The 14,826-nt window shown below is 43.1% G+C and overlaps 1 protein-coding gene across 1 annotated transcript; it reads left to right on the forward strand.

Annotated features, from left to right (window-relative positions):
* The first annotated feature begins 7,754 nt into the window (after nucleotides 1–7,754).
* Nucleotides 7,755–13,993, forward strand: CCN3 (cellular communication network factor 3). The gene is made up of 4 exons (XM_066335221.1): nucleotides 7,755–8,145; nucleotides 8,490–8,741; nucleotides 10,603–10,811; nucleotides 12,791–13,993. The coding sequence occupies exons 1-4, from the start codon at nucleotides 7,755–7,757 to the stop codon at nucleotides 13,085–13,087; spliced, it is 1,149 nt and encodes a 382-aa protein (XP_066191318.1). The 3' UTR covers nucleotides 13,088–13,993.
* The last annotated feature ends 833 nt before the right edge of the window (nucleotides 13,994–14,826 follow it).

A 14,826-nucleotide genomic window follows, 5' to 3' on the forward strand; every position in this document is an offset into this window, starting at 1 on the left:
CAGAAGATAATGGTTGATCAAACTTCCAGTACATTACAATGTTTACCTCTGTATCTACTAATGATCTAGAAAACTCAACATTCTTACTTGCTTAGTATTTGCTTTAATTTATAGCTTTGTGCTAACTCATCAAACAAATGGGATGATGCCTAAATTCAGAAGTATCTTACTGCATGTTCCTCTGCAAAAAATCTGAGGTTGTATTGTTGCAAATAAGATTGTTAGTCTGTTGGGATATCAGTTTCTTTCAAGGCTAGAAGAAATAGTTTAATTTCACAGACCCAGCATTATGCACCAAATCAGGGGGCTACCACCTCTCCAGTCCTTTCACCTTGGTAAATTCCCTCCAGTGCTCTCTCCAGCTTTGTCGGAAGCATCAATTGGAGGTTAGAAACATTGCCCTGGAGTTTCTTGTCACACCACCTCTACAACTGAACTAATAATACAAGCAGCTGGGTTGAATTTTTTCCCTGGTAGCCACACCATCCTCTCTGCATCTGCTCCCCAGCTGAACAAGCTGCAGTGGTGTATGGTACCCATTGCCAGGTTGAGCCTTACCCAGGAATAGTTTCTCTTCCCAATGGGGCAAGATCACTTTTATTCTAGGACAACCTGCATCCCTCCTAAATCTCTTCTTTGAAAGAAGGCTAAAAATTAATCTCAAATTTTACCCACAGATTTCTCTACCTTCATCCCATTCCTGGTAACTTTCACAGAGTAAGATTCTGCCATGCTAACTTCAGTGAATAGTTGCACTGAGTTTATTTTCAACTTAGAAGTATCATATGTATCACATGTATCATATGTTATCGAGGAAAAAATATAAGAAGGGGGGAAAAAAGTTAGTAGAACTCATATTCATCTTTCATTTCCACAAAAGAGAAAACAGAGGGAGTCTGCCCTGGAAGCCCTTTAGAAGGACCAAAACAGGAACATGGGAAGAGGGAGTGAACTGTGTTAAAGCACTCTCCATAAACAAGCCCCTGAATTTGATTTAGAAAAAAATGGTATGCTGATTTAAATAGACTTTTTCTCCTATAGAGATATTAGTAGGAAAACCTGGATAGAATTTAGGGAAACACAGAAAAAGCCCTGATGATAATTTACAAGGAATATTGAAAGTATTAAATAATTTGACCTTGGCTAAACAGCGACACAATAATATTTTCAGTTCACAAGTATTTTTAAACTTTATTTTTAAATGCTGTTTTCATGATGAAGTGAAGCTAATATGTGGACCACTCCTTTTAATACAGTATCTCCCTGGCAACCAGACCAGCAAAAACAGAAAAAGAGATTAAATGACCAGTCATTCCTTCCATCTCTCATGTCTTCGATTTCTTTGCTGGATGGCTGATAAAGTGCTCGGACTCTGTGACTCCTGTGGGTGAAGCCCAATGCAGTGTTTCCTTTGGCAAGACTCGGTGTGTGCAGCTCGATGTTATGCTGTGCTGGTATCACATGGCTGTCTGTAGGAGAAAAAAACCTCTTTGGAGTGCCAGCAATAAAGGCTTGGCTATCACAGGGCCAAAACTGCAGTATTTCCCTACAAGTATTTTTAAGCCCTAATTTGCAGAAACATCAAGGAGATTGCGGGAAGATCAGACAACTGGTCCAGGAACTAGGGAAGAGAACAGTTCCCTGGAAGGGCATCTAGCCTGCCAGCACAAAATGAGTTACTCACAGCAATGCAGGAACTCAGAAGAGATTATGGAGAAAATGCAAGTGCGTTACCAACTGAGAAAAATGATAGATCCTTCAGAATCATGTATCTGAACTGAAATGTATGGTCTTGAAACTATTACAGCTAAAAGAAGGAACACCTTCTGCCAGGCAGATCCCTGATGCGACCCTCTTTGTGTGTACTCAGTGTCCCTGCCCTTCTCAGTCTGAGATGGGGAGTTGTCACTTTCCAGATCCATCCCAGTGTGCAGCTGCCTCTGTAGGGAATCTTACACTTTTCTGTCTTTTCTGGCTACTTACTTGCTCTATGAGCAGAAGCTAGTTTTAACCTTAAAAACTTAAATTATAGGAATTACTTCTGAGACTGCCTCTATACCTGCAGTGCAAAGGAACAACAGAGACTATAAAAACTGCTCAATCTACGAGGGTCCAGTTTATTTCTATTTCATTTGTTTCCCTCACCTTGTGTTCTCAGAAGTTTAGAGTTTCTAATTCAGAGCTCTCCTAGTTCAAAAGCCTCTGGAGCTGCTCATTCCCAGGACAAGTTCTTTCTTACTCAGTTATGACCAAAAAAAATATGACTAAAGCATACTGTAAAATGAAATGAAAACTATAAAATATGTTCCCAGTACTTATGGCCAGATTATTCAGCACTTGGCAGAGACCAATGAGGATATGAGAAACAGGCACAAAGAACACCCTTAGGTTTGGTAACAGTACTTACTTGAGAATGTTTGGAACCTTCAATTAGCTGAATTAGGATCTCATTAGCCATATTCCTTTATGTCACACATACTCTGAAAAATGGCTGTTCTTTAGCGAAGGAACAAAAGATAGGGGAATCCCACTCAGCTGAACTAATTTTCTGATTGCAGAATGCCCATTTTAGTACCATTAGGCTCTTCAACTCGCCAGCATTTTTTCCAGCCTGTGCTCACACAGATAAGTCTTATTCTCAAAAGCAATGCATGAGGGAACTCTTTAACAGCTGTTTCATCCAGGAAACCCCACTTGTTCCACATGCATCTCTTACTGAAGCTCTTGAAGGAGAAATTAGGTGACGCATTCCTCAAGGACCTTGTTGGCCCTCTGACATTAGGATAAACAAAGGAAAACTTTCTGGTTTAATGATCATAATGAATAAATGATTCAGTTTATTCATTATGATCTCATGCACCAAAATGGGCCCATCTTAGATTCTCAGTAATGTTAATCTGGTAATTTCAGATAAGAACATAATTATATGTTTAGAGTTAAGATATTTAAAAATAAAAATAAATAAACAAGAGACAAAAAGACAATTTCATTTCTTTTACGAGCAAGTACTAATGACCTTTTTCCGGCACAAATGTCATCCCTTTAGTTCCCAACAGAGTAGAAATTGTCCGTATGGAAGTGAGTACCTGTTCCTGAATATAAACTCCTGCTGCCATGCTGAACAGGAGCAGGCATTCAGACCAAATCAGCACCTACCCTCACGTTCCTTGTATAAAAACACCTTTTTGGAGGGGCGTAGCACAGCCCTTACGTGACTTCAAGCACTTTGTTCAGTCATCCCGCTCTTACCCAAATAATCATGGTTTATGGCCAGGGGACAGAGAATTCCATGGACATAAAAATCAAAAACTGGTTAGTGTGTACAGAGTATCTGCTCTAAAGAAAGACTGCTCTAACCACTGAGGACATGAGCCATTCCTACCCTACTGTTTGCACTATTTATACTATCTCTGACAGGACAGATATCGTTTTTCTGCTTCTTGTCTTCTAAAAATCTCAGTCTGCACAAAATCACAGCACTTGCCATCTGATTAAAAAGGGGAAAATTTCTTGCCATGCACCATAGCATTTTGACACTAGGACCAACTATAAATGAGCAAATAATAATAGCTTTTTAAAAAAATCTACATCTCCTCATATATTCCCAAAAATAACAAAGCCATAACAAAGACATGCGTAATAACGTCACCTGCTGACTGTGTAAGTATTCCCAGCAGGATTTATATGAAATAGGTATGGAGAAAATAAACTTTTTTGGTGGAACATGCATTTTAGAAGAAACTGGAACCTGTGAATTTCTTTTGAGCGCATAGAATTGTCTGACTTGGTGATGCAACTCCCCATGTCCACACAAGTAACTCTGACATTTTCAAAATAATGTTTTGATTTTAAATGCAATGTTATTTTATTCCAAAATTTTATTCAACTGTATGTAAAATATTTTAAAATAATGCTCTATTTTATTTTCAACATTTTTTCCCCAAGTTTATTTGCTAAAGCTGTTGTTTCTTTTGTGTATGACACAGAAGGCATATCTCAGAAAAGTAAAATCCAAGTCACTGTCATTTGCACAACTCTTACTATTGCAAAACTCACAGTATCATAGCATAATTCCAGTGGAATTGCATATCACCACACAAAATACCTCAGAAAATAAAAACTAGTAGAATTCTTCCATTGTCAAAAGGATAATACATTTTTAATCTCATCTCAAAAGCACAATCATGATTAAGTCTGTGAGATTAATTCTGATAATGACATTAAAAATAATTAGTACTTAAATCCTACTTAAAATAATGGTAGAGTTAGCAGAGGTAATCACTCAATAAACCAGTTGCTTTCCTGGAATATCTGTCTCCCAGCTGAAGCAGGATATCTTTTGCAAAGGGAAAACACTGGGTTCAGTACATGCATTATGGGGAAAGTTCACCAGCCTGGTTCATTCAGCGAGAACCTCCATGCCCATACTGATCCCCAGTGCCAGCAGTAACTTTGCTGTCCCTGTCCCAGTACAAATGACAGGATTACCAGTCTCTGCTTTTCCCAGCCCGTGTCTCGGGCCCATCACTGCTGTCCTTCAGCACCAGGAATTGGAGCAGAAGGACTGCTGGTGGTGGTGGTGGGAGAGGAGCTGATCCCAGCACCTTCCCGCAAGAGGGGCAGGCCAGGTGGAGCACTTCCCCATCTTATTCTTGGCTTTTCCTGCCAAACTGCACCCCCACAATGACAGGGGTGGTGTGGAATAAACAATTTAGTCACACCCACAGAATGATAAAACCCGACTCCCTTTCTCTGTAACAAGGACAATTCCACATGTAGCTCATGTGCCATATTAATAACACCAACAGATGTTAGGAATTTGGAGCTACCAGCTAGGATGGAAAGGGATAGCTAAAAATCAAAACCTGCAATATTTTCTAGAAAAATATTACCATTTTTGAGGTAGACTACCAGAGAGGACATTATTTATAAGGCAGTGCAGGACAAGTTCTGGATTATCCACCTTATATTTGTATCAGTAAAACATGGTAGGACAAAAGAGCAGAAGGAGAAAGAGGAGGATATGATGTTTATAACAATTTTACTTTAAAAACAGCATTGCTTGCCAGACATGAAGAATGGAAGATAATTTTGTGGAGCTACATGTTGTGAAGCAGTAACTTTCACAGGCAGCTGGCTTTAAAAAGAGGGACAGCACTATGAATGCTTGGATTTTTGTAATGCTTGATAGATATCCTGACACCTATAGATAGTTATAGGATCAACCACCAGAAACCCTCTAATAGTTGAGCAAGTTTTATTTGTAGCTCTCTTTCCAGTCTTTTAGATACAGCTTTTTTCAGCATTTTCATGATGCAGAAAAACCTTTAAGTATATTCTTAATACTGAGATTTTGCTGCTGGGCTCTGTTCAGGAACTTACACCTCTCAACACTGTTCTCCAACTGTGTTTCCCTGCAGAGTGAAGAACAGAAGTTAATTTCTTTACATCTTAGGAGGGATTACTCTTTGCAACAGCTACAGCCAAGGTGATAACCCAAATATTAACTCACTTAAGTACAGCTTGTTTAAAATAGCAAACACAGAGAAACTAAAATATTTATTTGTACTTACTAATTTTGTATCATGAATAAATGTTATTCATTGCCAGCTGAGCCAGCATGAAACCGCTCCACTGATCATTATTTTACTCCATGAGAAGTAACAAGGGCTTCTTTCATATGATAAGAACTGTATGGCATACTTTAAAAAGTTGTAGCACAAGTACAAACAAAAAGATTCACAGTTAGGAAAATGAACCAGCATCCAAGAACTGGTAGTTCAATGGACTCCAAATTATGCACAGATTAACTGAAATATCCAGGAAAGGATATCTGATCCAATTGTACTAAAAAATAGCATAATCCTATTTTCACAACTGATATTTCATTTTAAAAATGGAGTGTTCATAAACAAATAGAACTTCAATAAATTTATTAAACACATGTAAAAGAAGGATTTTTTTCCAAATTAAGTATGCTGGCAAATTCTTTTTTCATTTCTTTGACTTTTTCTGCAGTTTTATGTGGTGAAACCTTTTTTTAGACACCAGAAGATATTTAAGAGTGGTGTGAAGTAATCTCATTGATAGTTAAGGAAACTTTTAGTGACTCTGAATGATTATTGGCACTGAAAACCTCCACAGATTCACAGAGAGATGGGCAAAAACAAGTCTTGTACATGCCCTCTGGCTTATTATAGGCTTGTTTCTGGGAAAACTACAGAAACAGCCTTTCTTCTTTTCAGCAAATCTTCATGCCTGGCTAAGAGCACTGGTTATTCTGTTCACAAGCAAGGTGTAAAAAGTGGCTGCACTGACTGCCTAAGTCGGAGATGAAGAAAAGAAGCAAGGGGGGAAAAAAGGAAATAAGGAAGGCAAAATGACCTGTTAGGCAGCGGATGACTCAAATAACCTCAAAACTCATATCCAAGCTGCTAATAATGTTTGAACAATCCAATGTTCCCCTTGGCTGGTCATGCTGTTTGTGACTGAGAAAATGAAGGGCCAATACACATCCAGAGATTACATGTTCCTGCACCAGTGAAGTCTGCTTTCCCCAGAACGCCAGGCTTTTCCAGAAACCCTGCTGTTGCCACTCGTTATCAAGAAAGGAATGGTCGCTTTCGTCCAACCCAAAACTTCTGTCTTGCCATTTCTGGTGTTGTGTTGACTTTTGCTTTGATATACAGCTACAATAGCCTTGTAAATTCATGGGTACCACTTGTGTCATGTCTTAAACTTAAAAGACATCTTGTTTTCACTAATCTGTCAACAAGTTTTGCTTATTTTTCAAATATTCTCTCTTTGACAAGCCATAACAGAATCCAGTGCGTGTTATCTGCCTCAGACAACTAAGTATAAAGAATAGCTGTATCCCAGCAAGTCCCAAGAAGGCCTGCCTCAGGGAGAAGGCAATTCCCGACAAGTAAAACCCGTTAACAGATTTAGTCTCCATTACACTTGGCCTTAAATCTGTCCTGCACATGCTAAAATAACAACACAGAGCAGTGCAGTTACTTCTACAAGGCATTCCTGAGGCCAGGCCTGTTGGCTCTGTATCCCCTGTGGTTGCACACACCATGTAGGCACTGAATAGTCTGTGACCACTGCAACGCACCGCGTCGGACAGAGCAGGGAGGACTCTCTATGCAACATCTGGTTCCCATCAGCTGATACACCTGCACCCCTCTAGTAAAGAACAGTGCCCGCGACTTGAAACTGAAGAGTTCAGTGCCCACCAAAACGCTTCCCGCCGGGGCGAGGAGCAGCACAGCCCCGAGGGGCGCTCGGCTTGGGGGCGGCCGGTCTGCAGCGCCAGGCACCGTGCCCCCTCCGGGCCGTGTGGGGACGGGCGCTGCGGACACACGGGACGGGAGGGCAGCCTTAGGGACCGGCGGAGGACACAGCACCGGGCCAGCCCGACCCCCGGGCAGGGGCCGGCTCTGCCCCCGGGGCTCCGGCCCCGCTCCACGCACCGCCCCCGCAGAGGGGTCGCGCCCGGCGCCGGGCAGGACAGGACGGGGCCGGGCAGGACAGGACGGGGCCGGGCAGCGGCTCGGCGCCGTCGGGGCAGGTGGCGGAGGGAGCGGGGGGAGCGGAGGGCCCGGCCGGGCTCCAGCTCCCCGCCTCCGGCCCGCGCTGCCCGCCGTGCGGGGGTGGCGGCGGAGGGGGGTCCCCGACCGCCTCTATAAAAGCGGCTGCAATGGCTCTGCCGCCAGAGCCGAGCGGGCGGCGGGCAGGCGGCGGCCGGGACCATGGCGACGGGCGGCGGGCACGACCTGCCCGCCCTGCTGCTGCTGCTCTTCCTCCTCCGGCCGTGCGAGGCAAGTGCGGGGCGCCCGGCGGGGCCGGCGGCCGGGGGGAACCGGCGGGCGGTCCGGGCCCGTGACCCGGCCGCCGGGGCTCTGTCCCCGCAGGTGAGCGGCCGGGAGCCGCCGTGTCCCCGTTCCTGCGGCCGGCGCTGCCCGGCCGAGCCGCCGCGCTGCGCCCCGGGCGTGCCCGCCGTGCTGGACGGCTGCTCCTGCTGCCTGGTGTGCGCCCGGCAGCGCGGCGAGCGCTGCTCCGCGCTGCTGCCCTGCGACGAGAGCAGCGGCCTCTACTGCGACCGCGGCCCCGAGGACGGCGCGGCCGCCGGCATCTGCATGGGTAGGTGGGGGCGTCGGCATGGGGAGGTGGGGGCACCTGCATGGGGAGGTGGCGGCACCTGCATGGGAAGGTGGCGGCACCTGCATGGGGAGGTGGCGGCGGCGGGACGGCCTCGCATGCGGCGGCCCTCGGGGGACGGCGGGGACACCATTCCCGGGCCGGGCACGCCGCGGGGTCCGCTGCGGGTGTCGCTGCCCCGCGGTTCTCCCGCCTGCCCTCTGGCGAAGCGGCCGAGCCTCAGCACCGCCGGGGCTGCCCCTGATGGCAGCGCGGCCGCGGAGGGGCTGGGAGGGCCGGCGAGTGTCCGAGCGCCCTCTGCGAAATGCCTCCCCTTTTCCCTCTAGTGCTGGAGGGAGACAACTGCGTGTTTGATGGGATGATTTATCGCAATGGGGAGACGTTCCAGCCCAGCTGCAAGTACCAGTGCACCTGCCGCGACGGCCAGATCGGCTGCCTGCCCCGCTGCAACCTGGACCTGCTGCTCCCCGGCCCCGACTGCCCCTTCCCCAGAAAAGTCGAAGTCCCTGGAGAGTGCTGTGAGAAGTGGGTCTGCGACCCTGACGATGAAGTGATTTTGGGAGGTTTTGCTATGGCTGGTGAGGAAACTAAAATTAGTTATCATTGTCACTGTGAGCGGGAGGTGATATCATCGTGAAAATATGCACAGGATTGCCAGATCTAAGGCACACTGCTTGCAGGGTCGGGTTTTTTCTGGTCCTTTTTTTGACATAGATTGATTAGTAGGTATACTGGTGTTTATGAATAAAGGCAGAGCTCAACAGGTAAAAGAAAGATTCAGAGGATGAATATGCATAGCAGGTTTAAAAGTTAATTAAGTTAGTTCCCAACTTTTGAATTTCTGTTTATCTAGTACACTTTAGTTCTGTGACCAGAAGAAAACAAGGACAAGATCCAAATCCTCCAAACATTCCCACACCAAGAAAAAAAAATAAATAAAAGAAGCTGCCCACTTGCTAGTTGCTCTCCAAGAATATGTTACAACATATATACTATTATAACAGCTTAGTCTACAAGAGACTTCCCCCCACCCCGAATTCTGCCGCTCTTACAAGTGGTCAGTGCAGTAGCCAGGTTGTCAGTGAATTCGCGCCTGTCTGTGCTAGAATGCTCACGTTTATTGATGGCATTAAAAACATTACAGAGTATTTGTAGAGGCAGTGGTTATATACAAAGTGGATTTGTAAGAAAACTCAACCCACTCAAAAGTGCAGAACTCAGGCTTTTAAAAAAGCTAGATAATATTTTCCCCTTTTTCAGTTTTTCCCTATCTTCATTTTTTCTACTGAATTATGTTGCCATCCGCTCTAAATTATACTATTAGTTCAACATGAGTTTTCATAACTTTCTACTGAAAGTGGAGGGCACTGCATTCTCTTCCAGTCACTGCTCTTTGTGATCTTGGGCGGTTAGTTATGCCAAAACTCATCTAATCCATTTAAAAACAAGTGAGAAAGGATTGAGGAAGAAAAGCTCGAATAGCTTTACAGTGTGCTATGAAGTGTTAGGTGTAAAGCACATAAGATATAAACAGAAAGTTTGACACTTTTCTGTTACCTTTCCTTTTCTTTGATTTGTCTGATGTTGACAGGCTAATCTGTAAGATGCCTACAGATGAATTGTCTGCATTTTTAGCAATGACCATCCGTCTTGGGAGGCCACTTTTTTGGATCTTTGCAATTCAAAAGGCAGGAAGGCTGTTGTAGAGGAGTTTAACAGCAAGAGCTATGACTGACGGCTCAGTTGTGTTGTCTCCTTCTGTTTGCTCCTGTGCTAATCAGTGAATCAAACTGTGCCTTAGCAATATTTGCATAGTGCATCTTCAAACTGCCAGGAGAGCAGGACAGTGGTCAGACTTGACCATGGCTTTAAGTACCTGTGGTAGCTCCTGGAAATGGCTTTCTCCCCGCCATCTGCCTGGCAGAAGTCTGTCAATAATTGACAAGATAGGGTGACTTTATGACTCGCAGGAGTAAAAGGACTTTAGTTCCATGTTGTTTATTAGTTTAGATAAAAAATTCAGTCTCTCTCAAGATAATCTAAATCTAAATCTAAATATAAATACATAGCTTTAGAACAGATTTGTGACATTTTTCCATTAGAAAGAGTGAAGAATAAAAATCCATTAGGGTTCTAAACTGGTTTAAAAGTTGACAGTAATTCTTCCAGCTGTGGACTTGAGTGAATAGAATCTAAATGCTTTGCTGATTACACTAATATGCACTTTTCTGGTTTGGGGCTTTTTTCTTAGATACAGAAGTTGCTACTCAGGATTCCTAAAAAGACAGTTTTTAAAATTTCTGAATCCTGTCAAAAGCTTGGATTTTGAACCTTCTTTTGTCTCACGTGATCCTTCCCAGATATGATAGAGCTCAATTAGATATTGAGGTTTCATGTGAGTTTTTCTTGTGATAAAGTTCTGTGGGGTTTTGTCTCCAGCTTACAGGCAAGAGGCCACGCTCGGGATTGATGTGTCAGATTCAAGTGCCAATTGTATTGAGCAGACAACAGAATGGAGTGCTTGTTCCAAGAGCTGTGGAATGGGCTTTTCCACCCGCGTTACCAACAGGAATCAACAGTGTGAAATGGTGAAGCAGACACGGCTTTGCATGATAAGACCTTGTGAAAATGAAGAATCATCTGATAAGGTATACTGCAGAGAGTGAGGCAAGGCAGCAGAATCTCTTCAGTTCTAATTTCAAGGTTGCAATATTATGGTTTACAATGGTCCAGATGCAACTGTACATAAATACACCTTTTAGCAGCAAGTTGGTTGTTTTTGGCAAAGCATTAGACTTGTTGTGTTTGCTCAGTAGCTTTGTGCTGCACCTTCAGCAGGTCAAGGGAGGTGATTCTGCCCCTCTGCTCCACTCTGGTGAGACCTCCCCAGAGCAGTGTCCAGCTCTGGGGCCCTCAGGAAAGACATGGATTTATTGGAGTTAATCCAGAGGAGGGCCACCAAGGATTGGAGTGCCTCCCCTATGAGGTAAAGCTGAGAGTTGGCGTTGTTCAGTTTGGAGGAGAGGAGGCTTTGGGGAAACCCTGCAGCCCCTTCCAGTGCTTAAAGGGGGCGTACGAGAAAGGTGGGAACAGACTTCTGGTAGGGCCTGTTATGGGAGAGCAAGGGATAATGATTGTAAACTAAAAGAAGAAGATTCAGACTAGATATAAGGAAGAAATTTTGTATCATTAGGATGGTGAAACACTGGAACACGTTGCCCAGGGGGGCGGTTGATGCCCCATTCCCAAAAATGTTCAAGATCAGACTGGACAGTGCTCTTAACAACCTAGAGCAGTGGAAGATGTCCCTGCAGTGGCAGGGTGGTTGGACTAGATAACCTTTAAAGGTCCTTTTCAACCCAAACTCGTCTATGGTTCTATGATAATTTAAGTCATCCCAAAGAGATCACACATATTGCATTTGCCAGTTGACAGTTCACACAGTCTAACTTCTCCCACAAATGCAACTGTACTACCCATACCCTTTACATCAGAGTTGCTTCAGTGATACAGGATGGATATATCAGATTTCTAGTCTGTTGAGCATCTGGAGCAGCAGAGAAAGGTGTGAAATGTCTGCTTGATAAATTAAACCTTATCTTAATCCTTATGGTGGTGGAGTTTTATTTTCCTGACGGCAAACCCAACACTGACATTTCTAATTTTAAAAAAATTTGTCTCAGGGAGATGACTTTTTTACTTCTACACGTTATGCAAGTGTTTCTATCAGGAAAAATAACATGTGGCTAGGTAAGAGGCCCATTAATTTAAGCAATGCTCTTGAGTTTTGGAAAGTATTTCTAAGGCCTTTGCTGAACAGTCTCTGCAGTTTTAAATACCATGCTTTGTAAAGGAGATGAAACGTGGGAGGAGTTGAGGAGATTAACAAGAATGATCAGAGGTCTAGAAAACATGTTCATCTAGGGAAAACTGGATACAACTGAACTTCTGAATGCAAGGGAAGAGATGTGTTCTCATAACTGTATTCAGATATTGCAGCCTGAATGAGTCCATGGAGGATATAACAAGAAATGGCAAGTTTAGATTGCATAAAAATTAGGACATGAGTGAAAATGTTCCAGACAGTAAGAATAGTGAACTCTTGGGTTTGTCTGGGGCAGATGGGGAGTCTCAGTCATTGAAGACTTCCAAGGACAAGTTAATCAATCATTTGTTAAAAGTAACATGGCGAGAGCTGGTTGCGCCTTGAGTCACAGGAATAGGTGATGACTTCTGCAGTTCGTTTTACCGTTTTTTTCCCCCTGAATCTAGTCCTGTGACTTGCTCATTTGACTTGGTGATTCTCTGATGGAACTACACCAGCCTGAGAAGTTTTTCAGTAGAGTTTCTTAATGAATGTAGACTGGGCTTGTCTCAGATGACAAGAGTGGATTTTAATTATTTGTCTTTCATTACTCATCCAGAATCACGGTGGTGTCAAAGAGCAGATCTTGCAGATGTCACCTGTAAGTAGCTACTGAAGCAGTTTCAGAGTCTTCTTCCTGTTGAATAAATAAAGACAACAAACTTAAATTTTCACAGTGGACCCATGTCTTCACATGTCAATTGCTAAATGCTGTCGGTCTTATGCAATGATGTATCTATTGTCTGTTTGTATTTCTCCTAGAAAGGGAAGAAATGCATCCGAACGAAGAAGTCTGTGCGAGCTGTTCACTACGAGTACAAGAACTGCACGAGTGTGCAGGCGTACAGACCCCGTTACTGCGGCCTCTGCGGCGACGGGCGCTGCTGCACCCCACACAGCACCAAAACCATCCAGGTTGAGTTCCGCTGCCCCCAGGGCAAAGCCCTAAAAAAGCCAGTGATGTTGATCAACACCTGTATCTGTCACAACAACTGTCCTCAGAGTAATGTTGTTTTCTTCCAGCCCTTAGATCCCACGTCTAGCGAAGCAAAAATGTGAAAAGCGTGAATTAGATAGGGCAAAAAGTATAAGCAGTTAATACAAAACTTGACCCACAATCAGGTGAATGTAACAACTGCATATATGAAACTTACAAAATACTTTTCAGAATGATCTTTCAAATTAGGTGCTTTTTGTTCTCCATAGTTTATTAAATACCTCATTTTACATTTGCCCCTTCCAAATGTCTTTATTCACTTGAAGGAAATTTTGAACCTTGGACAGAGCCTTTTTTTTTTTCTTGATGGTGGCATAAATATTACAAAGCCAATAGCTAGACTTTCCCCTTGAGTTAAGGGGATCATGCTGCAAGTTTCAACAGGTTTAAGGCTTGGCTTCTTGAGAGTAAATGTGTTCCTTGAGGAATACATGGTACTGCATTACATAAGCTTCCAGGCTCTTAACTTCACTTTCCATACCACATATAAACATTTCAGTAGTGTTCTTTTTTCTTTTTAATGAAACTCTTGTTTTTTGATGACAGTAAAAATCTTACTGATGGAAGTGTTACATTCTTGTGGCTTATAAAATAATTTCTGTCAATACCTCTGACTCTGAGGATTAAGAGTGCACATAGCCCCTGAAATGACATAGGTAAGATCTCTTTCTTATCCTGAAACACAGCAGGTTGATAGCTGAGAGCAAGTAAATTTGTCTTTGGTAACTTCACTAGCAGTCTAATCCAAAACCAACTGAAGTCAGTATTGTCTAAGAGTTTGGTTCTAACCCAAATGTGTGTCTGTAGATATAACTATTTGGATACAAAAATAATCTATCTGTAAATTCCTCTAAAATACTAACTGTATCATATGGTGCTTCATTTTTTAGAAAGGTGTAAATGTAAATAGAAACTGTACATACTGTAATATACCTTTATTAAGTAAATAAACTTTATGTGATTCAAAATATTTTTTCCTAAAGTCATTTTTTAAACTACTAACTTTTGACAGCTAAAAGCAATAGGAATAAAAAGGGTCTGCAGACTCCTAAAAACAAAAGATGATTTCTTGTGTTAATGTACCTGATCCTAATCACTGCAGTAAAAGTTGCACAGTGCCTTGCTGCAGGGAAGGATGAATAATTTGTGAGGCACATATGAGAAAGGAGGTTTCTTTCAAAGTAAGTTAGCCTTGGAGAAAGGATAATGTAACTAAGGTTAGTGTTCCCTGAAATATAGTGGTGGTGGTGAAAAATAATTGCATGATTCAAAGTTCACATTTGGGTCTGAACAACTAACAAAGTATTTCATTGGGTCATGCAACACTTCAGCCTCACAAAATCAGCCTGTGACCATGTTTGTGTTAGATAATCTATAGTAATATCCTTAAGAGCCTGAGGACGGCAGTTTCATGTATATTAAATCATGTATGTAGCAGGATTGTGCCAATAGATCATAAGTATAATAGTGGAGACATTCAGTTGCTTTGACTGTAAGATCAAGTTTAGCATGGTGTGTCTGTTAGGGACAGCAGAGTTGTACTTATGCCACAACTGTTCTATAACCATGTGTAGGAAACACCTCTGTCTTGAGAAAAAAAGGCAGAAAGCCAATTCTTAACATACTTGGCCTAGTGTTCTACTCCTCTAAAGGAGCTATCAAACTCTGGTTTGGCAATTCCTGAGAACACAGGGTGGTCAGCTGAAGGTTAAGAATCCTCATTTTAGCTGATGAAGCCTAAGGTAAAGATAACTATGAGCAAGCATCAACAGCTGATAGGTTTTTAGTAACTTTTACGTTA

This window comes from Sylvia atricapilla, chromosome 1, assembly GCF_009819655.1.
Source record: "Sylvia atricapilla isolate bSylAtr1 chromosome 1, bSylAtr1.pri, whole genome shotgun sequence".
In the NCBI taxonomy this organism is placed as follows: domain Eukaryota; kingdom Metazoa; phylum Chordata; class Aves; order Passeriformes; family Sylviidae; genus Sylvia; species Sylvia atricapilla.